The 23,169-nt window shown below is 36.7% G+C and overlaps 1 protein-coding gene across 3 annotated transcripts in view; it reads left to right on the top strand.

The window, feature by feature from the left end:
- The window catches only part of YES1 (YES proto-oncogene 1, Src family tyrosine kinase), an 89,548-nt gene that overhangs the window by 61,809 nt on the left and 4,570 nt on the right, over nt 1-23,169 (top strand). For all 3 annotated transcript variants that reach the window (XM_087439031.1, XM_087439032.1, XM_087439033.1), the window contains exons 2-10: nt 2,240-2,512; nt 5,344-5,443; nt 8,161-8,259; nt 10,311-10,414; nt 10,512-10,661; nt 11,885-12,040; nt 12,208-12,387; nt 19,314-19,390; nt 20,432-20,585. In XM_087439031.1, the coding sequence (XP_087295157.1) occupies nt 2,240-2,512; nt 5,344-5,443; nt 8,161-8,259; nt 10,311-10,414; nt 10,512-10,661; nt 11,885-12,040; nt 12,208-12,387; nt 19,314-19,390; nt 20,432-20,585 (1,293 nt within the window). The remainder of the gene's footprint in view (nt 1-2,239; nt 2,513-5,343; nt 5,444-8,160; nt 8,260-10,310; nt 10,415-10,511; nt 10,662-11,884; nt 12,041-12,207; nt 12,388-19,313; nt 19,391-20,431; nt 20,586-23,169) is intronic.

Raw genomic sequence — 23,169 nt, 5'->3', positions numbered from 1 at the left:
GTACGTTTATGTGTGTGTGTTGAGAGAGTAAGAGCATGAGCAAGTACAAGGATGTTTTCTCTATTTCTCATGTCTTTAGCTTCATTTAAGAGTTTTTGTCCCCACCCCTGCCCTCCACATGGAAGTTGAATAATCATATACCTGTTAGAGTTTTCCTTTAAGGTTTCTACTTTTACATTATGCTTTAAAAGACTTGTCCAACACTAGATTATGAAATGACTTACCTTTATGTACTTCTAACACTTTTAGAAGCAATTGCCTTTTATATATTTAGCTTATAATTCTCTCACGGTGTTGTCCGTAGATGTTTAAATTTCTAGTCCCAGTCATGTTTCAATGCTTGTGCTTGACTGTCATATCGTCAGAATATACCCATTTAAGATAGTGATCTGAAAACCTTCTAATTCTGACTCTGTTTCTATTTTAATATTTATAGCTACATTTAAAATTAATATTATATAGCCGAGGTTGTAAATGTTCAGTCTTTCAGAATTTATGAGGCAGTCATCTTATCACTCACCTATTTCTTTTTGAATGCCAAATAAAAAGGAAAAAACTGTAAAATAAGAATGACCTTTAAAAGTAAGTGAATTAATGAAACTTCCATTAGTGCTTCTGCAGGAAGTGAATAGAACAACGCATGGGCCGGCCCTGTGGCTTTGTGGTTAAGTGCGCGCGCTGCAATGCTGGTGGCCCGGGTTTGGATCCTGGGTGCGCATCGAGGCACCACTTCTCCGTCCATCCTGAGGCCGAGTCCCACATACAGCAACTAGAAGGATGTGCAGCTATGACATACAACTATCTACTGGGGCTTTGGGGGGAAAAAATAAAATAAATAAAATCTTTAAAAAAAAAAAAAAAAAAGAACAACGCAGATTTTGTAATATTAGTAAACCGACTATCTGCAAGTCACGTTGGTAGGCTGTTCAGTGTGTAAGAGATGAGTAGCTCTTGCTTTTAAGAAGTATATTACCAGTACTTTGGGGGTAGGGAGGAAATTAGGCCAGTAAGCAAAAAACAAGATACGAAATGGAATAAGGTAAGAGTTTCATGCAAAAATCTCCCCAAAAGTACATTGGAGGTTTTAAGGAAAAAGATATTTTACCAACTTTAGGAAAGCCTGAATGGAAAAGTAACATTTGTGATGACCATCAGTGAATGGATAAATTTTACCTGGTAGAGATGTGAGGAGAGTATTATGGACAGAGACACTTTTAGGAGGAAAAAACCCCACAAAAATGGGAAAGCAGAGGGCGTATGTATTGGGGGAACAGGAATTTTTTTCTTACATGCAAAACTATGAGGAAATAAATCGTAGGAGATAAAGTTGGAAAGATAGATTGGGGTCAGATTTGGCAAGCATTGAGGGGTGTGTCTTGATAGGGAAGGGAAAAGATATAGAGCCACGCTGTCCTATATGATAGCCGGTAGCCACATGCAGCTATTGAGCACTTGAAAAGTGCCTGGTCCGAAGATCTACTGTAAGTTTAAGATACACACCAGATTTCTAAGGCTTAGTACAAAAAGAATATAAAACAACTCATTAAAAATTTTTATATTGATAATGTGTTGAAATAATTATATTTTAGATGTATTGAGTTAAATAAAATATATTATTAAAATTAATTTTACCTGTTTATTTTTATATTTTTTAATGTGGTTACTAGAATATTTAAAATTATATATGTGACTCAGATTATATTTCTATTACATAGTGCTGGTGTAGATAGAAGGAATATAACCAGTATTTACTAGTACCTACTGTGTGCCAGATATTGTCTAGAACTTGTAATAAGCTTAAGTTAATCCTCATGGAAAACCTTAAGAGGTAGGTGATATTATCATCTTTCTTTTTCAAGTAACTGAGGTGCAGAGAGGTACAGTCACATACCTGAAATCACTCCCCTAGTAAGTGAGAAGTCAGGATTCGAACTTAGGTCTCTCTGGCTTCAGAGCCCATGGTTTTCCCAACACACTCTGGCATGTTGTCATTGGACCATTAAAGGTGGTGGAGCTGGAGAATGACATGATTGGGATGATGCTTTAGCACAATTGTAGTCAAGATAAACGAGGGGAAGAGACTTCATTTTCAGCTGTCTAGTTTTTTTTTTGGTGGTGTTAATGTCACTTTTTTGCAGGAGAAAAATGCCTTATTTAAAGTCAACTTTTGAATTGCATCTTTTTGAAGTATCCTTTATGTTAATTGCTTCTCAGAATATTTGCCTTATCATCTTTGTAGATTTGATAATGGGCTGCATTAAAAGTAAAGAGAACAAAAGTCCAACCATTAAATATAGACCAGAAAACACTCCAGAACCTGTCAGTACAAGTGTCAGCAATTATGGAGCAGAACACACTGCAGTGGCACCATCATCTGCAGCAAAGGGAACATCTGTTAATTTTAGCAGTCTTTCCATGACACCATTTGGAGGATCCTCAGGAGTGACACCTTTTGGAGGAGCATCTTCCTCATTCTCAGTGGTGCCAAGTTCATATCCTGCTGGTTTAACAGGTGAGATTTAAATGGACACTTCTGTTGTCGGTTTGAGAACGTGACCTTGGGCAATACATACATAAGGTTTGCCTGCTGTAAGAAAAATAACTTACTGGGGGACTTTATTAAAATAAGTTTATGTGAAAATTAATGTCTATCATAAAAATTAAAGTTTTATTGGATACATGTATATTGTTTTGAGAAATCTGGTGATAACTGGTGATTATGTACTGAGTTACACCGTTAGTTATTTCATTAATTCGTTTTTCAAATAATTATTGAATACATACTGTGTGGCGGGCACTGGGGATATAAAGATTAAAAACATATACCCCTCCCTCAAGAATGTTGCAACTTCTCAGGATTGTAAAGTAGTATCCACTATTAAAGTATTATAGTAGTTACTTAATAAATGTTAATTAAATGGCAATTTAGCGATAATAGTTTTTCTATTAGATATGTACTGATTTAAAAAAGAAAAATCCTGAGGTTCAGAGTTTAAATGATTTTTCTTTCAGAGTCACAGATAATAAGCAGGAGAGCCCAGATTTAATGTCCTGTTCCAGGATTCCATTTGTTATATTATGATATCCTTTCAGAGAGCAGCCAAAAGTGACAGCTGACAACCTTTCAGGGAGCCAGAGATGCTCTAAAAAAGTAGTCAGAAACTTCAAAAAAGAGAATTCTTTTGTGAAGGGTCCCATGTTAGGATGCTTTTCCCTTGAGGAACAAAACACAACTGGCTTAACAAGGTAGGGTAAGCTCCAGGATTCCTTGATACTGCAGTTCCTTGATGTCATCAAGGACTCAGGCTTCTGTGATCTCTCTCCTGCAGCCCTTGGAGTGTCCACTTTATCCTTAGGCTTGGCAAAACAGCTGCCAGCATCAAATTGAGCAACGTGTGTCCGTACTAACAACCAACCAGTGGGGGCAAAAGAGGAATCTCATCTGCTAGCATGGACTGTAAATTTGTCCCTTCAGTCTGCTCACCTCTGGACCGATAATAGTGGTCAGAGGAATCATACACTAATTATATTAGATTGTTCGTTTGGGCAGTTAATGAACATCAAAGGGTCAATTACAATCTTAATTCCAACCCCCTAACTCTAAATACTTCAGTGATAGATGGCCATGATGGTATTTCTCAGTCATCAGCAAAAGTTTAAATTATTTTCAGGATTATATGTTTGGGAAAGATAGTAATCCAAAATGATTAAAGTAAATGTTGATACTTAAAGACATACTTTAATTACCTAAAGCAGTATATTTATGTGAAATAGTCCATTCATGGGTATTCATTTATTAACAAATATGGAGTGTCTGTGTGCCAGGTATAGAGTTGTGAGCAAGAAAAACAAGGTTTCAGCCCTAAAAAAGTTTAGATAATAATGAGGGTTGGACAAAAATTATATAAACAACCAAACAGGATGATTAATGGTTCTTAAATGCTATGAAGGAACTAAACCAGAATGATTGGTGAAGACCCTTTAGATGATCAAGGAAAACCATCTTGAGAAGAAATCATTTGAGCTGAGGTTTGATTGATGAGAATGACCCAAACATGTACAGAAGTGGGAAAAGAGCTTTCTGGGGAGAGAGAATAAGAAGTGCAAAGTTTAGGAGGTATGGATGGACTTGGCAGTTTTGAGAACTAGTGAGGAGGCCAGTATAGGCAGAGGGTAGAATTGTAGGATATGGGATTGAAGAGTCAGGATTACTCAGGACCTCGTAGACTGATAAGAAGTTTCAAAGCCAGAAAGAAGCTACTGAAGAGATTTCAGTAAAGGATTTGCATGATTGAATTTCCTTTTTAAAAAACTTGCTCTGGCAGCTGTGTGGAGAATGGATGTAGGGAAGCTGGTATAGAAGTGGGTTAGAAGGCTACTACTCAGTAGTAGTTCCAGCAGTCCCAGTGAGAGATAACAAGGACTTGGATTAGGGTGGCAGCCTAATCCATGCAGTGGAAATGGAAAAGAAAGTAGAAAAGATACTGTAAAGGGAGAACTGACAGTGCTAGTAATGGACTTGGCTTGAGTACCTGATCAGCTGGTAGTGCCATTTGCTCAGTTAGGGAAGACTTGGGCCATACAGGTTAGAGGGGAAAAATCAGCACCTTTGTTTTATACCTAATAAGTTTTAAACGCTTGTTAGACATTCAAGTAGAGATGTCAAATAGGTAGTTAATATATGACTGGAACTCAGGGGAGAAGCCAGATAAATGAGATAATCTGTTCTATTCTTTCTTTAGTTTGCAGATAATAGTTTGGCTGTGTAAGTGTGCTAATTTCTTAAGCATCTGCACACAATGCTATGTATGACACAGTTATTTTTGGAATTTATAATTAATATCAGCCATAACATTTAATTTCTAAGAAAAATATGCTATTTTTATCTTCATGTTAAATATAATACATAAATATAATAATTAATCTTACTAAAACCCTAGTTATTACTCCTAATTAATTTTAAGGATGGAAATGTTCACCCATTGTTTATAAGAAATTGAGACGATCAGTGCCAGTAGTTTATAGTACTTGCTAATGCTTTTTCTGCCAAAGAATTGATGTGAACTTTGTCTTTTCAAGCCAGAGATATTGATTGTTACTATGAATCAAAATTAAATTTGTTTCTCTGGGTCTATAGAATTTTAGAATTTGTAGAGTACAGTAGTTTCATGGAAGGTCTTAAGAGAGCATCCTATTAAGTTGAAAACTCCAGCTGCCCAAATCTCCAACTTTTGAAAATAGATTCCGGAGACTAGGGGAAAAACTATGCTTAAGCTTGTTTGCTGGCAGTGGTTTTTTGTTTCTCTTTTACTAATTTACCTCGGTCTTTTTTTCCTCTAACAGGTGGTGTTACTATTTTTGTGGCCTTATATGATTATGAAGCTAGAACTACAGAAGACCTTTCATTTAAGAAGGGTGAAAGATTTCAAATAATTAACAATACGTAAGTGTTGTGATTATTTTGTGAGGGAGAAATACCGACAGAAACCTAGTCTTGACACTGAAACCACTGAGCTAGTGGATGATTCAGAAATGACAGGGGCGGGGCGTGGGTCTCTGCCCACTGGGTTGGACAATGCATTTGGTTTCTTTAGACACATGGCATAATACTACTGCTGTAGCCAGACATTATGACTTCTACAAATTGTGCCACTGTTGTTCTACCATGAACAGTAGAGATTTAAGAATGAAGATTAAGGGAGTATGTGTAAGAAATATATATATATTACTTAAAAAAAGAAGTCTTTATAAAGAGAATACTATGTTCCCATTTATCTAAGCACCAGATGATTTAAACATCTTACCGCTTTCTCTTAAAGGAAAAAGCCTAGGTAAGGAACCTCTGCAGTTCCAAACTGACCAAATTAAGTTGTTTTTTCCTCATATGACTCTTAGACTTTTCGTCATTTAGTGGCCCACCATAGAAATAGAAAATTCAATGCTTGTTATGGAAAATAGCTCTCATAATTTCTTTAGCAGGCATAGCAACCACTTTATAACTTCTCAAAATATGTATTTATGGTCTCTTTGCTTCCAGTTATGTTTTCTTCCTTCCTGTTCTCATTTGCTACCAGTTACTATTCCAGAACATAAAATATGATCATGTCTGCTTTAAAATCCTTCAATAGCTACCAGTTGCTGTCAACATAAAAGGAAACAGTAGTAACAGTAGGCGTCATTCATTGAGCTTCTTCCCCTTCTCACTCCACTGCCTAGCCATACTGAATTACTTGCAGTTTTCTGACTGCGCTGGGGTTTCTCACCCTCTCCATACACATATGATTTCTTTTTTCTGGAATGTGACTTCTTGACTCTCCACTTTTTTCCTTTATCTGGCCAACACTACTCATCCTTCAAAATGTATATTACTAAGTCCTTTCTCAAGGAAGCCTTTCCTAACATTCTTCCTCTTCCACCTGGCCCAGTTCCCACCTCCTGCTGGACTAGGTGTCTCTCTTACATGTTCACATAGCACTCTGTGCAAACCTCAACCATAGCTGCCATCACAATTTTGAATTATAATTTATCACTTGCTTATCATTCTTTTAGACCAGTGGTTCTCAATCTGGGGCAGAATCGCCCAGGGGACCTTTGTCTGGAGCAATGTCTGGAGACATTTGTGGTTGTTATAGTCAGGGTGCTACTGTCATCTAGTGGGTAGAGACCAGGGATATTGTAGAACATCCTGCAAAGCACAGGACAGCCCCTTGTAACAAAGAATTATCCAGCCCAAAGTATCAATACTGCCGAGGTTGAGAAATCCTGCTCTAGACTGTGAGTTCCTTGAGGGTAAGGACTGTCTTTTTACCTCTGTTTCCAGCACACCCTATTGTAAAGTCTGTCACTTAAAAGATATTCAGTAAATGTTTGCATGCATCAGTGAATGGTTAGCAGGATCAAATGCAAAGTTTTCAATTTGTGTATATGAAAGTACTTAATATATACTAGGAAACTGCAAGTGTATGAGTTTGTAAATACTTGAATTACCAAAGGATTTTCCATTTCATTTTCTAGAGAGCAAATTCACCTCAAGCATTTATAAAATTTCACTTTAGACAAAATATTTTAAATATTTCTGGTAAAACAAAACCTGCGTTTACTCTTTTGTGGAATCCGTATATCTCTTCCTCATTAGAGACTGGTAATATTCGCTCCTTTCCCATTAATTCGGGAAAAGTCAAGGCTTATGTATTACAAACTACATATAGTTCTCGTGTTCTGAATTGATTTTAGTCTTCTTTGGATATTTATAGATAACGTTTTTATAAATATACTTTATTCCAGGAATTAAATTTTTTATTGTTATTGCTTGTTGCTAATATTTTGGCTACAGGAGGTCTAGGGCATCCTGATTTTTTTTCCTAAAATGACTAAAAAGGAACGTTATAATTTTATGCACTGTTAAAAAGAAAAGCATTTGGCAAAAAAAACAAAGAATGAATTACTGACGCATGCTATGACATAAATGAACCTTGCAAAAATTATGCTAAGTGAAAGAAGCCAGTCAAAAAGATCACGATATATGATTCCATTTTTATGAAATGCCCACAGTAGGCATATCCATAGAAACAAAGTAGATTAGTGGCTTGTAGTGGTGGGAGGGGAAGAGGAGTGGGGAGTGACTTTTAATGGGTATGGGGTTTCTTTTTGGGGTGATGAAAATGTTCTAAAATTGATTGTGGTAACAGTTGCACAAGTCTGTGAATATATTAAAACCCACTAAATTGTACATCTTAAATGAGGGAATTTTATGACATGCAAATTATATCTCAATAAAGCTTTTAAAAAAGAAAACATTCAGTCAAAACTGAGTAAATTGAAAGATTTACCTCCCAAATTGTTTTATTCAGTATAGTTTATTGTCTTAGGTTGAAAGAGTTATATAAAAAGAGATCTTGTAAGTAAAATTAAAGTGGTTGGTTTTTTGGGTTTTTTTGGTTTGGAGCAGAAATATGAAATTATGCTTTTGTTAGCCTTATTCCCTTAATTGATGTAAGCTATTTTTCAATATTACTCTTTGAATTTAATTCTTGATCAGATGAATGCATAAATAAAAAATGAAAGTAATACTTCTTGTCTGCCTTAGATACAAGACAACACTGCAATAGATTGCTTTTTGAGCAATAGTCTGCCTTGTGGTGATTGTTTTATGTGTTGCAGGGAAGGAGACTGGTGGGAAGCAAGATCAATTGCTACAGGAAAGAATGGCTATATCCCCAGCAATTATGTAGCCCCTGCAGACTCCATTCAAGCAGAAGAGTATGGCACTACTTCATATTTTATTAATTATTTTGATTTTAAAAATGTTTTAATGTACATTCTACTTAGCCACATCTTTACACTCACACAATTACATACCAGTCTTAATACAGCTAATGTATCATATTAATAGGAGATGTTACTTGAAAATTAATAATTAATGCCATAGTATTCACTTATAGTAGGATCAGAATGAATCTGCATTAATAATACAGCGTTATACCTAGTCTCTATCCTTTATTTTTTCACTTTAAAAAAATTATATTAACTCTTTTAATCTGCAGACTATCTCACTTCAAAAATTTACCCTCCAGGGGCCGGTCCGGTGGCATAGTGGTTAAGTTCGTGCACTCCGCCTCTAGCAGCCCGGGGTTCGCAGGTTCGGATCCCAGGCGCGTACCTACACACCGCTCATCAAGCCACACTGTGGCAGGCGTCTCACGTAAAGTAGAGGAAGATGGGCACGGATGTTAGCCCAGGGCCAATCTTCCTCAGCAAAAAAGAGGAGGATTGGCAACAGGTGTGAGCTCAGGGCTAATCTTCCTCACCAAAAAGAAAAAGAAAAATTTACCCTCAGGCCAGCCCAGTGGCGTAGTGGTTAGGTTCACGTGCTCCGCTTCAGTGGCCTGGGGTTCGTGGGTTCCGATCCCTGGCATGGACCTGTGCACTGCTTATCAAGCCATGCTGTGGCTGAGTCCCACATACAAAAAAAATAGAGGAACATGGACACGGATGTTAACTCAGAGCCAGTCTTCCACACACACAAACTATTTACCCTCGGTTGATAGTATTGTATCAGTGTGAATTTCTTGACTTAGGTGTTTGCTCTGTGGTTATGTAGGAGAGTGTCCTTGTCTTTTAGGAAGACACACTGAAATTTTTTTGTTGTTGTTTATTTTTGGTGAGGAAGATTAGCCCTGAGCTAAGATCCATTGCCAAACCTCCTCTTTTTGCTGAGGAAGATTGGCCCTGGGCTAACATTCGTGCCCATCTTCCTCTGTTTTATATGGGATGCCGCCACAGCATGGCTTGACAAGCGGTGCGTCGGTCCGCACCCGGGATCTGAACCTGCGCACCCTGGGCTGCCAAAGTGGAGTGCGTGAACTTAACCACTACACCACTGGGCCGGCCCCCACCCTGAAGTTTTTAGGGGTAATGATTCAGCATGTTTGCAACCTACTCAATCGATTTGGAAAAACGCACACACAGAGGGAAAGAGAGAATGTGACAGCAAAATATTAACAGTTGGGAAACCTGGGTGGAAGGTATGTAGGACTTCTCTGTACAATTTTTGCAACTTTTAAAAAGTTAAAGCTCGCCTTCAGTAACATATTACTTTTAGGTCAAACCAATTTTATCTGGGATCTGTAAATGCTACTTCGTTTTCCTATCACAACACTAAACACGCTGCCTTGCACATAGTAGGTGCTCTGTCAATGTTTGTTTGCTTTTATGAATGATAAATTTGTCTCCATGACTCTCTGTTCTGCTTTGGTACTTTGTTACTTTCTTTTTTATTCTTTTGTCTGTCTTCTCCACTATTCTGTGAGCTCCTCCACAGCAGAACTGTAATTTTTATTCACAAAACTGTATTAAATCAAGCCTACACTAATTTAGAGTTCCTGATCATTTGGATTTGGTTTACTTGCATCTTACTGAATACAGATGATCACACTTGCCAGAGAACCACTTCTGTTCTTCCTACTGTAGTCTTAATATTGCTGTCTGTCACTGACTGAAAGGCTCTGTGTGTCATTGTTGCCTTTCCTTCTCCATTTACTGTTCCTGTGACTGCTGAGCGGAGTTTAAAAGACATGTTGAGTAGTCAGTCCATGAAAGTACTATGACAGAGTACATTCTGACAGTGATACTTATAATATTCGTACTTAATAAAGAAAGATCCTTCATTGTGTTTTACTATATTTCTCAGCTGTATTCTATAGCTATTCTTTGTCATCCTCCCTATCCCACTCCATTCTTACTAATACTTAGGTGTAATTTTTCTGATCCTTACACCTGTCTAACTCAGAACACTATTCATTTTTTTCCAGATGGTATTTTGGCAAAATGGGGAGAAAAGATGCTGAAAGATTACTGCTGAATCCTGGGAATCAACGAGGTATTTTCTTAGTAAGAGAGAGTGAAACTACTAAAGGTATGAATATTGTTATATTAATATAATATAAGTATAAAAATTTTCTTGTGCAGTATTTTGAAAAAGATACAGTAAAAGTATTCATTTTCCCCCTTAGGTGCTTATTCCCTCTCTATTCGTGATTGGGATGAGGTAAGGGGTGACAATGTGAAACATTACAAAATTAGGAAACTTGACAACGGTGGATACTATATCACAACTAGAGCACAATTTGATACTCTGCAGAAATTGGTAAAACACTACACAGGTATGTGAATATTTCACATATTTCCTCATGTTCTATTTTATGAGGACAGAATCCATGTTCTTTATGTCTGTTAAGGATTAGCATGCTACTTTACACACAGTATGTGTTCAATAAATGTGTGTTGTATTCTAGTTTTAAAATGAGGAACAGGTAATACTTATTACCTGAATTGGGTTCTTGGATAATGTGCTAAAATTAGACTAGTATCATTTGAGTCCTTATATCTTACTGGCATACTGTTTACATTGGAGTTCCATTTCTTAACAGCTGAAGACCAAGATAGATTATGAAAGTAAATTTTAAAAAGCGTAAAAGTAAATATTTTGTTTAGGGACACTTATTAAGTAGGTATAACTAAACATTTAAAATAAAAAGCTGTATCAGATGTCCTTTTGGGTTACCTTCCTCTGCATGGGCTGGACCACATAAGACTTCTTAAAGTAGAAATCCAGTGAAATTTGATCTGAAGAGGCATTTTTCTTTTCCTGGAAAATTAACCTATAGCAACTATAGGTATTCTTCAGTCTCTCAAGAACCTTTGAAAGATATTCCGTATTAGAGTCTTGTGTCTCAAAGTGTAATTGCACTTGTTAGAATGTGGATTTGTGTGGTTACTTACTGAGAATGGGAGGAAACATACCTTATTTACAGTAAGAAACATTGTATAAGCAAGATTCACAAGTCAAACCACTATAAATTTGGGATTCCTTGTTTTTGTGTCTCCCTTATTTAAAAATCAATCCCCTAAATGAAGAAGTTTTTCCTTGATTTTCACTATATGTCTTACATTAGTGGTTATTAGAAATAACAGTGATAGCATTTTCTTTGGGAAGAAGTAAAGCACAGTAGGCAAAAGCAGGACTGTGGAGGCAGCCAGACCTAGAGTTTTAATCCCATCTCCATCACTTACTAACTGGGTGACCTTGAGAAAGTTGCTTAAGTTTTCCAAGCCTCATTTATATGAGATGTTTATCAAGTGCTGAATTAGTACAATAGCTGGGACATATGCATTCAATAAATAATAACTTTAAAAATGTATTAAACAAAATGTTTCACTTCTAATGTTTTGCTTCTTATATACAACTCTCTTTTTGTGCTCTTCGATTGAACATTGTTTTTTTTTTTATTTTCTACAATTTAAACTTTAAAAACATTGATATGCTATTTGTATCTTAATTTTTGTAATTAACTAATTTTACAGTATAGTTTATTCGTTTATCTAGAACATGCTGATGGTTTATGCCATAAGTTAACAACTGTGTGTCCAACTGTGAAACCCCAGACTCAAGGTCTAGCAAAAGATGCTTGGGAAATCCCTCGAGAATCTTTGCGACTAGAGGTTAAACTAGGACAAGGATGTTTTGGTGAAGTATGGATGGGTAAGAAGCCTGAACTTTTGTTATTTGTCATTGTTCAGCCATAGATTAAAATACCACAATTTATGATGAAATATGTTTAAATATTTAAGGTAACTGCTGTTCATTGAAGTTTGATCTAAAATCCCTTAAAATATAGATTAAAACAGTAAAATGTGTTGTTTCTCTAGGAACATGGAATGGAACCACAAAAGTAGCAATCAAAACACTAAAACCAGGTACAATGATGCCAGAAGCTTTTCTTCAAGAGGCTCAGATAATGAAAAAATTGAGACATGATAAACTTGTTCCACTATATGCTGTTGTTTCTGAAGAGCCAATTTATATTGTCACTGAATTTATGTCAAAAGGTATGTGTATATTTATATCTCTTAGGGTATTCATGTTGATAAATTTAAACAAGTCTTCTGTTTTAACAATGTCTGTTTTTATGCATACATATTTTTATTATGTAGTGTTTTCTAATTTAAGATTTTTATGTAGACATTTGACAAGAGGAAATCTAATACTGCATTTAATAGAGTATGATTAGCTCCAGTTATTCCAAAGGATAGTACAAATTTTAAAAGAAAAATTAGGCAGGCTGAATTTATTTTGTAAATAGATTTGACTAAAGGAAATGGAATAACTAGGGAAACAAGTATTTGTACAAATTGAACTAAAATAATACAATCAGAAAGATACATCTTTAGTACTAAAGCAAAGAAATCAGGTGAAGTTAAGGAAATTGATTTTATCTCATTTTAAGATAAGCATAATCTCCATAGTCAGGACTCCTAGAAACTTCTTTTTCTACTGCTGTCAACTGAAATTTCTCCATTCTCCCAAATCCCAGACCCCAAGTGGAATCCTCAGTAACAGAGATGGTTAGGGCCAGGATAAAGAGAAGGGAAGGCTGTTGCCCTTCACTCTTTTTCCCTTTGCTAATGATGCTTCAGAAGAGGAACCAGTAAGTCACCAAATATGCTAACAGGCCTGCTTTTTACCCATCTTGAATTTTATCTACTTTTTTTACTCCTAATGAATCACTAACCCATGGTTAAAGCCACTGATAATGTCTTCCCTCTTTAGTAGTCCATCTTGGCCAACAATGTAGTTCCACCTCGTGGTGACAGGGTGAACTACAAGCTATACACTTGATATAAGAATTCCCCCCACTCCCCAAAGGAACTGAGAAAACAAAAGTCAAGAACTTACATAGCCTATTAGTTGATAGCCAAAACATACCTGAAGCCCCAAAGTACATGGCACTTTTTGGAGGGAATCTCTGCTACAAACAACTGCCAAATAACACATTTCAGAAAGTGCACTGGATGAACTAGAAAGGGAAAGGAGAAGAGGGACACCGAGAAGGAAGTTAAATCAGGATACTGATAGCATAAGAATATAATGGAGGTAAAGTTAATGGTCCCTTTAGCTTTGTATGTTGATTTTAAGAGTTATTTAATTGAGGGAACATAGTAGAAGTCGATGTTATCAGATTGCTGGATTGGGATTATTTCTAGATGGGAGATTTACAATACAAAATCACAGAAGTCCTGTCTAGTTTTAAACTCTGTAATTCTCCATCTTGCTATTCAGGTACTTAGCAGTTGGCCCTCTGTAATCTGTCCAAACTCCTTGCCTCATGTGCTCTCACATAAACACACTTTTCTGGTCAGATGGGTCTTCTTGTTGCCCCTTATTTCTGTGATTTTGTTCATGTTATTTCCTTCACCTAGAATTTGGTTTCCCTATCTCTTGACCAGTCTATCAGCTATACTTCCTTCAGATTGTACTTAAATGAAGTGTCTGAAGCCTTCCATTAATGTCCCAGTCTGTCATGATCATTATATCCTCTGAAATGTGTATAATCAGATGACTCTTGAAATTATTAACAACCAAAATGTATTGAATGCTTCTAATATACAAAGCACTCTGCTAGTTATTATATCAAAGAAATAAAGCCCCCCAAGTAACTTACATTGAATTTGGAGAGAAAAGACCTAACCTGCTGAAGAGTTAATTTTCAGTATAAAGTTAAATAACAGTTCACTATAAACAAACAAACAAAATGCTGCAGGCCAAAGCATAATGAATTTCCGGGTGTTTGATCATTCAGTAAGTATGATAGAAATTGAGGAAGAGATCACACAGACTGAAATAAATTGAGAAAAATTAGTAGAAAAGACAAATCTTGAACTGCCATTTAAGGTTATGAAGGATATGGATGGGTGAAGAGAAGGATATGGGTATTTTTGCTGAGTTAAGAGGATATGAGGAAATGGGGAACAAAGTCATGGGTGGTAGAATGTATGGAAGGTAAATAGTTGAAATTAAGGCTAGAGAGGTATATGAGACAAACCTAAGGACACCTTTGAATTGATTTCACTATATTTATTGAGTACCTACTCTCTGCCAGGGTCATGAATGAGCTTCAGAGGGTCTATGAACTTCCTCTGAAGTTATGTGTCAATTTTTGCATACTTATCCATGTTTTTCTAGGAAGAGAGTGCATAGTTGTCATCAGATTCTCAAAATAATCCATGAACCAAAAAAGGTTAAGGACCACTGATATAGTCCAAAATGTTCTATGATAAATGGATGTAAGAAACATTGAGAGGTGGGAGGGGTGAAATTTGTTGTGATTGGTTAAAGATCAGAGAAAAGGAATTGTCAAAATGACAAATTCCAATCCTGGTTTTCTGTGGTCTGCAGCTTTTGCACTATTTTAGCAATTAATCTATTGTTTCACTGAATGATGTTCTACTTAGTGTATTGATCATGGCACCTTATCTAGATTCTCAATCCTAAACAAAGAACTGTCTTCTGCTGCTTTCTATATATGCTGCTTTGTCATGTAGAATATTTATATGACATCAATCTGTCTTGCAGGCTAAGAAGAAGTCTGTTGTCCTCTATTTAAGGACAGTTCCTTTACTGCATTCTTGATCCTTCCTTACATTTAAAAAGAAAACCCTCCCTTGGTCCCATCATCTGCTTTTCACCTACTGTTCTACCTTTTTGCTTCCCTTCACAGCCGAGGTTTTTTTTTTTTTCCATTTTTTTTTAATTGATGTTTTAATAGTTTTTAACATTGTGAAATTTTGGGTTGTACATTTTTGTTTGTCCATCACCAAATGTATGTCTCCCTTCACCCCTTGTGTGCACCCCCCACCCCCATTGCCCCTGATAACCACAATACAGTTTTCTCTGTCCCTAATACAGTTTTCTCTGTCCATGTGTTGGTTTATATTCCACATATGAGTGAGATCATACAGTGTTTGTCTTTCTCTTTCTGGCTTACTTCATTTAACATAATACCCTCCAGGCCCACCCATGTTGTTGCAAATGGGACGATTTTGTCTTTTTTTATGGCTGAGTAGTATTCCATTGTATATATATACCACGTCTTCTTGATCCAGTTGTCAGTCGAGGGACACTTAGGTTGCTTCCACTTCTTGGCTATGGTAAATAATGCTGCAGTGAACATAGGGGTGCATAAGCCTCTTTGGATTGTTGATTTCAGGTTCGTTGGATAGATTCCCAGTAGTGCGATAGGTGGATCATAGGGCATCTCTATTTTTAATTCTTTGAGGAATCTCCATACCGCTTTCCATAGAGGCTGCACCAGTTTGCATCCCACCAGCTGTGTATGAGGGTTCCTGTTTCTCCACATCCTCTCCAACATTTGTTGTTTTTTGTCTTGGTGATTATAGCCATTCTAACCGGCATGAGGTGATATCTTAGTGTTGTTTTGATTTGCATTTCCCTGATGATTAGTGATGTTGAACATCTTTTCATGTGCCTATTGGCCATCTGTATATCTTCTTTGGAGAAGTGTCTGCCCATTTTTTGATCGGGTGTTTGTTTTTTTGTTGTTCAGTTGTGTGAGTTCTTTATATATTATGGAGATCAACCCCTTGTCAGATATATGTTTTGCAAATATTCTCTCCCAGCTGGTGGGTTGTCTGTTCATCTTGATTCTGGTTTCGTTAGTCTTGTAGAAGCTCTTTAATCTGATAAAGTCCCAGTTGTTTATTTTTTCTTTAGTTTTCCCTAGTCTGGGTAGGCATGTCATCTGAAAAGATTCCTTTATGACCAATGTAAAATAGTGTGTTGCCTATATTTTCTTCTATGAGTTTTATAGTTTCAGGTCTCACCTTCAGGTCTTTGATCCATTTTGAGTTAATTTTTGTGAAATGGCAATAGCAGATGGTCCACTTTCATTCTTTTGCATGTGGCTGTCCAGTTTTCCCAACACCATTTATCGAAGAGACTTTCCTTTCTCCATCGTATGTTCTTACCTCCTTTGTCGAAAATTAACTGTCTGTATATGTGTGGTTTTATTTCTGGGCTTTCTATTCTGTTCCATTGATCTGTGTGTCTGTTTTTGTACCAGTACCATGCTGTTTTGATTACTATTGCTTTGTAGTATGTTTTGAAGTCAAGGATTGTGATGCCTCCTGCTTTGTTCTTTTTTCTTAGGATTGCACAGCCAAGATTTTTTAAGAATAGGCAGTGCTCCTTGTCTCCACTTCCTAACCATCCGTTTACTGTTTTCTTAAAGCTATTCAAATTTATTTAATGTCAATAGTTTTCATAGAGCATTTTTTAAAATTATAGACTATTTCGAACATACAAAGAGTACCATAACACCCATGTCTCTGCCATCCAAATTTAACTGTTTACATTTTGCCATATTTGCTTCAGATCTTTCTGCTGGGGAAACAAAACATTAAAGATCCAATTGAATTCTTGTTTTTACCCCTCGTTGAGCCCATTCTCCTTTCAGCCCTCCTTTCAGGCTCCTTTGGGCCCATTTCCCTTCAGAGGTAACCTCAGTTTTGAATTTGGTGCTTAACCTTTCTCATTTGTGTTTTTCGTATTGGTATACTTTTACTAATATATTTACCTATTAAGAGTATTTGTATGTTTTTAACTTACATAAATGTAACTAGCTTTATTTTCATTCAACATTATGTTCTTAAGATTTATTCATATGAGAATAAGGGAATATCTAATTTGTATACTTCTAACTATTGAATGAGATTCTGTGTGAGTATACCATGGTTTATTCATTCCTTTCCCAATGACCGTTTAGGTTGCTTTTAGTTTGTCACTGTTACAGACTGTGCTACAGTGAATATTCTTGGGCTTGCCTTCTTTTGCTCATGTGCAGGAGTCTCTAATGCTTTGGATGGCAGCAGCATTAGCATCACCTGGAAACTTGTTAGAAATGCAAACTCTGGGAATGGGGCCCAGCAAGCTTCACTTCCCTACCCCCTTATGTAATAATAGTCCATTGAGTGTCATTGATCCCATTTATTAAATCCCTCTGGAAATTTTCCCCTTCTCCCCATTCCCACTGTCACTGCTAGACCTTAACATAATAGTTTCTCTTTCCTAGATTGTTGTAGGAAATTTAAACTTATTCCTCTGGTGCAGTTTTGGCCCGATTTTAGTCTTCATAGTACTGTGGGAGTGATTTCTTTTTCAACATAAATCTGATCATATTGCTTCTCAGCATAAAATGTCATATACACTCCATTCATGCATTGCCTTCTGTGCTCTGACTCTCCTTCTGCAGCCTCTTTCTCATCAGTTCCCATTTTTGAGCCCTGTATTCTTGCATAAGAAGGACTATTTTCAGTTCCCTGAACTTACTGTGCTGTTTCATGCATTACTGCCTTTGTTCTTGTTATTCTGTCTCCCTGGAATTTCCTGTCTGCCTCCGTTTCATCCTTTAACATGCATCTCCTCTGTGAAGCCATTTCTGACTTCTCCATAGAATCAACCATATCCATTGTGTCTCCACTGTAGTTTTTGCAATAACTTTTATAACATCTACTGTACAGTATTTATTTGTTTACAGATATTCTATAATTTCTAGATCTATATACTATACTTTTATACTAGATCAAGATCTTTTCACAGCCAGGGACCATGACTTATGTATCTTTGTATCTTCTATACCTTTTACAGTGCTTCACGTGTAGTAGACCCTCAGCAGATATTTGAATGGGCAGATAAATGGATACACACATTAACATGTTCCCCCTGGAGTAGACCGACCAGAAGAAATATAGATATTCTCTGACTTTTAATCTCTGTAAATCAGTCTAAGTCATGACTCTCCCTTGCTTCACAATCCTGTCAACGTGGAAAGGGCTTTCTTTGTTTTGTTTTGTTTTGATTTTACTTTTATTTTGGAATATTTTTAAGCTTATAGAAAAGTTGCAAAAATAATACAAAGAATTCCTGTATATGTTTCAGCCAGATTTGCCAATTGTTAACTAGATGTAGCTGTCAATATATGAAATATAAGGGGTTTTCTCTGAACCATTTGAGAGTATATTGCAGACATATTCCCTTTACCTCTAAATACTTCAATGTTTGTTTCCTTAAGACAAGAACATTGTCTTACATAACCACAGTACAATGATCAAATTTAGGAAATGTAATATGGATACAATTCCGTTATCTAATATCAGTCCATATTGAGATTTCACCAGTCGTCCCAATGATGTCCTTACTTATAGTAATTTTTCCTCTGATCCAGTATCCAATCCATGGTCGTGGATTTCTTTTAGTTGTCATTTCTCTTTGGTCTCCTTTAATCTGGAGCAGTCCCTCTGCCTTTCTTGTCTTTCATAACATTGTTATTTTTGAAGAGAATGGTACAGCCATTTTATAAAATCCACCTTAACTCAGGTTTATTTTCTCTTGATTAAATTCAGGTACATGGTAAATTTTTATCTAGTAATAGAAGAATAGCAACTAGACTTTTCCTTCTAGCCTTTCTCTCTGCTGTTATTCATAGTAGTTTGCTGTTCTGTGGTATCTTCTGCTAAAATTGAGAGAAGCTGGTTGGACTAACACTTCCATGTCAACTCAGCCATCCAGATTTAGTTTTAAGTACCCCCCAAGATATTCCCACTTGTCTGACCTCTTGATTCAGAGTGACTTAAAAATATATAAGTACCTAATACTACTTTTGGAATCAAAATTGGGACTGCTGCTCTTGATCAAAGCAAGGAGGGAATGCCTATAACCCGGTGAGATTATTGCATTTTCTCTTTTTTCATATGTTATTAGAAGTTTATAAAATTTCAGTTTAGAAACCTCTTCTTAACAATAATTATTCAGAAGTTCCAAAGCTGCAAAAAATATTAAAGAATGAAAAGCTGAAGTTTTGTATTGTGATGTAGTGATTTGTTTGGAGGTGGGGAATGTTTGTTTCAGCCCTAATTTAAGATGTGTTTATTTTCCATGAATGTCTTGCTGTCTCTGATAGGGAGCTTATTAGATTTCCTGAAGGAGGGAGATGGAAAGTATTTGAAGCTCCCACAACTGGTTGATATGGCTGCTCAGGTACTTGTGTATCTATACATGTATCAATTTGAATTGAAAGTGTACATTAAAAGTGTAAAATAATCTTAGTAGAATTACTCTTGTTTATGTAGTGAAACCATGGAGTTTTAGAGCTGGAAGGAACATTAGAGATAATTCAGTCTGATCTTCTTGTGGTACAGATAACGTAGTATCTGAAGACCGAGGTACCTAAAACTCATATAACTTATTAGTATTAGCACCAGGCATGTAACTCCCAGTACAGTGCTGTCCTGGAACATGTGGCCTTTTAGAAGCATGTGCATCCACAAATATAAAATTTATATGTATGTATATTTCAACAGATAAATTTTAAGACAATGAATGATTGCTATTCCAAAGAAAATATTGGAAATCTAAAGTATATGCTGAATTTGTTGTTTAAGATGGCAATATACATTTAAAATGGGATATTTTTATTCTTCTCATTTTTGTTTTTAAATATAAGTGAAAACTATAATAGTTTCTATTCAGGTATGTGGTAGGTGTTCAAGGGGCCTTTAGTTGGCTTTGGTTGACATAATGGTTTTAAAACTCCTCTCTCAGTGAGCATCCAGATGTCCATGGAATCTGGCAGTTTAGAAAAATTTTATACCAAGAAACTGTCCATGTGAGACTTTAGCATATGCCAAGCCTAGTCCATGCTCCTGAGTTCAGGGCTCTTAGACATTCTATGGTAGGGATTGGAAAACTGTTTTTGTAAAGGGTAACAGATAAATGTTTTAGGCTTTGTGGGCCATATACATCACTGTTGTTTTTTCTCCTCCTCTCCCTCCTCCTTCCCACTCTCCCACCTCCTCTTACTCCCCCTTCCTCCTCTACTTCTCCTTCCTTCCCTCTCCCCCTCCCTCTCCTCCTCCTCCTCCATTAGTGTTTTCTGTTTTTCCTATTGTCTGCTAGATTTTGCCCTGTTACCATCATCTCCTTTTGAGATATGATTTTTCAGTGATCTGACTTAACATTAACCAAAATTGTCCTCTCCCTCCTTCCCTTTGTCCCATATGTCTTTTTTTTCTTTCCAAGATTGCTGATGGTATGGCATATATTGAAAGGATGAACTATATTCACCGAGATCTTCGGGCTGCTAATATTCTTGTAGGAGAAAATCTTGTGTGCAAAATAGCGGATTTTGGTTTAGCGAGGTTAATTGAAGACAATGAATATACGGCAAGACAAGGTAAAATTACTTTTTAATGATTGTAACCTAATGTTCAATGGATTGTCTTACCATTCTTTTGACTATACAGGGTTCTACAGAATAATAATAGCTCTAGGTTTGCTCAGAAGAGTCATAGAAACATTGATTTTATTCATAAAATTATATACAATATGTGATAACCATGGCTTTCTGATAATTATTTCCCCCAAGGAAGAACTTAACTGGGTGTTCTTTGCATTATAAATATAGCAAGCAGTACACTCCTCTTTACACTTCTTTTGTCATGCCAACAAATAAACTTTTTTTTTTTTTAATAATTTTATTTATTTATTTATTTTACCCCAGAGCCCCAGTAGATAGTTGTATGTCATAGCTGCACGTCCTTCTAGTTGCTGTATGTGGGACACGGCCTCAGCATGGCCGGAGAAGTGGTGCGTCGGTGAGCACCCGGGATCCGAACCCGGGCCACCAGCAGCGGAGCGCGCGCACTTAACCGCTAAGCCACGGGGCCCGCCCCCAACAGATAAACATTTTAAAATTCTTTTTGTAACAAACTTCAGAACTATCCAGATTTTACTACACTAAGGATCAGAAAGGGTGTATTTGAAGCTAATACATTAAGAAATAGCATACAATTTTATAAAGGCTTTGGAAACCATTTCTACACCAGATTTACAATAATTCTTTATTATATATAAAATTGTGATAAATAAAAACATTTGGAAGATTGACATAGAGTGAAGAGAAGGGAGCTTGTAGAAATTAACATAGGTTGATTCTTCTGTTTGGCATCTTTCTCTCTAAACTCTCAGTACACACTTAATGAACACATTTATAATATATGCATGTGGAAAGAGTATGGGTTTTTTGAATCTCATTTTCATCTCTTATTAGCCCAGAGATTTCAACCAAGTTATCTAACCTTTTTGACTAAGCCTCAGTCTCCTCACTTATAAAGACTAGCTGGTGCTATATACTTTTCAAGACTGTTGTGAAACTTGAATGAAGTAATAGATGTATAGTGCTTGACATTACCTAACATGGTAGATGCTCAGTAAATATTAGAGCTTACATTTTAATGGGCAAGGTAGACCTGCATATAAATAACTATAAAGCAAGCTATTATGTAATTAATGTCAAAAGAATATATGGAAAATACTGTGGGAAAGCAGAAAGAACAGGAAAGACTTTACAGAGGCGATGACTTATCAGCAGGACCTTGAAGGAAAAGTGTAACTTTGACAAGCAGACATTGAGTGAGTAAGGTCCCATATAAATCACCACATAGGTTGTCCATCCTGCCTGGAACCTTCAGTGAGCCTCCACACCTACAAAACAGATTCCTTGGCATTCAGCATATCCTACTCTCTAGTCCCAGCTTACCTTTAACAGACATTTGAGTCCCTCTTTGTGCCAGATATGAGGGCACAGCTGTAGGAGGGCATGATTTCTGCTATCAAGGAGCTCACTAACTACTGTCTGAGACTAAATGCTAAATAGACTATTTCAGTACAATCTAATAAGCCCAATTTAAAGGTTAGTGAAGGTTTATTTAGTAGACATACCAAAAAAACCTTTTTCTCAGCTATCTACTATTACCATCATTTCATAAAAGAGCATTTTAACACTACACAAGTAGGAAGGACACAATCTCAGAAGACATACCTATAAATTAATAATTTTAGCTTTGTGAATTGATATATGATCCTTTTTCTCTTTTTTTCATCAGTATGACTTTTTGTCAGTGACCAGATTGGTACACAAACCACTGGGAACTGCTGCCTTAAACCACAGGTTCTCAACCAGGGGTGCTAGCACACCCCCAGGGGACATTTGGCAAAGTCTTGAGACATTTTTTGGTTGTTATGACTGGGAGGCTGCTACTCGCCTCTAGTGGGTAGAGGCGAGGCATACTGCTAAACATCCTACAACGTAGAAGCTAGCCCCCCACCAAATGAAGAATTCTCCAGCTCAAAATGCCAGTAGTGCCAGGCTGAGAAACCCTGCCTTCAACACAGTGCTTTCTTTTCAACCTCCTTACTTTTGGGCAGTTCTCTCCAGCTAGATATATCTTCCTATTCTGTATTCTTTATAAAAATTCTAACCATTCTTTAAGGCTTAACTTAGCTGCCACTTTTTTTTTTTTTTTTTTTTGTGAGGAAGATCAGCCCTGAGCTAACATCCATGCTAATCCTCCTGTTTTTGCTGAGGAAGACCGGCTCTGAGCTAACATCTATTGCCAATCCTCCTCCTTTTTTTTTTTTTTCCCCCCAAAGGCCCAGTAGATAGTTGTATGTCATAGTTGCACATCCTTCTAGTTGCTGTACGTGGGACGCGGCCTCAGCACAGCCGGAGAAGCGGTGCGTCGGTGCGTGCCTGGGATCCGAACCCGGGCCACCAGTAGCGGAGCGCGAGCACTTAACCGCTAAGCCACGGGGCCGGCCCGCTGCCACTTTTTTAATGAAACTTTTTGTGATTGTGCTAGTGAAAAATTTAATGAAACCTTTTGTGATTGTGCTGGCGAAAACTGATCTTCTGTTTGTCTGAACATCTAAAGAACGATTTTTTAACACTATATACATACATATATAAGTAACTTAAA

The sequence above is a fragment of the Ceratotherium simum genome, chromosome 14 (genome assembly GCF_057802395.1).
Source record: "Ceratotherium simum simum isolate JZ-2026a chromosome 14, ASM5780239v1, whole genome shotgun sequence".
NCBI classification, from domain to species: Eukaryota; Metazoa; Chordata; class Mammalia; order Perissodactyla; family Rhinocerotidae; genus Ceratotherium; species Ceratotherium simum.
The sequence above is the reverse complement of the archived record's forward strand: the minus strand, read 5'-3'. Positions and strand labels throughout refer to the sequence as shown.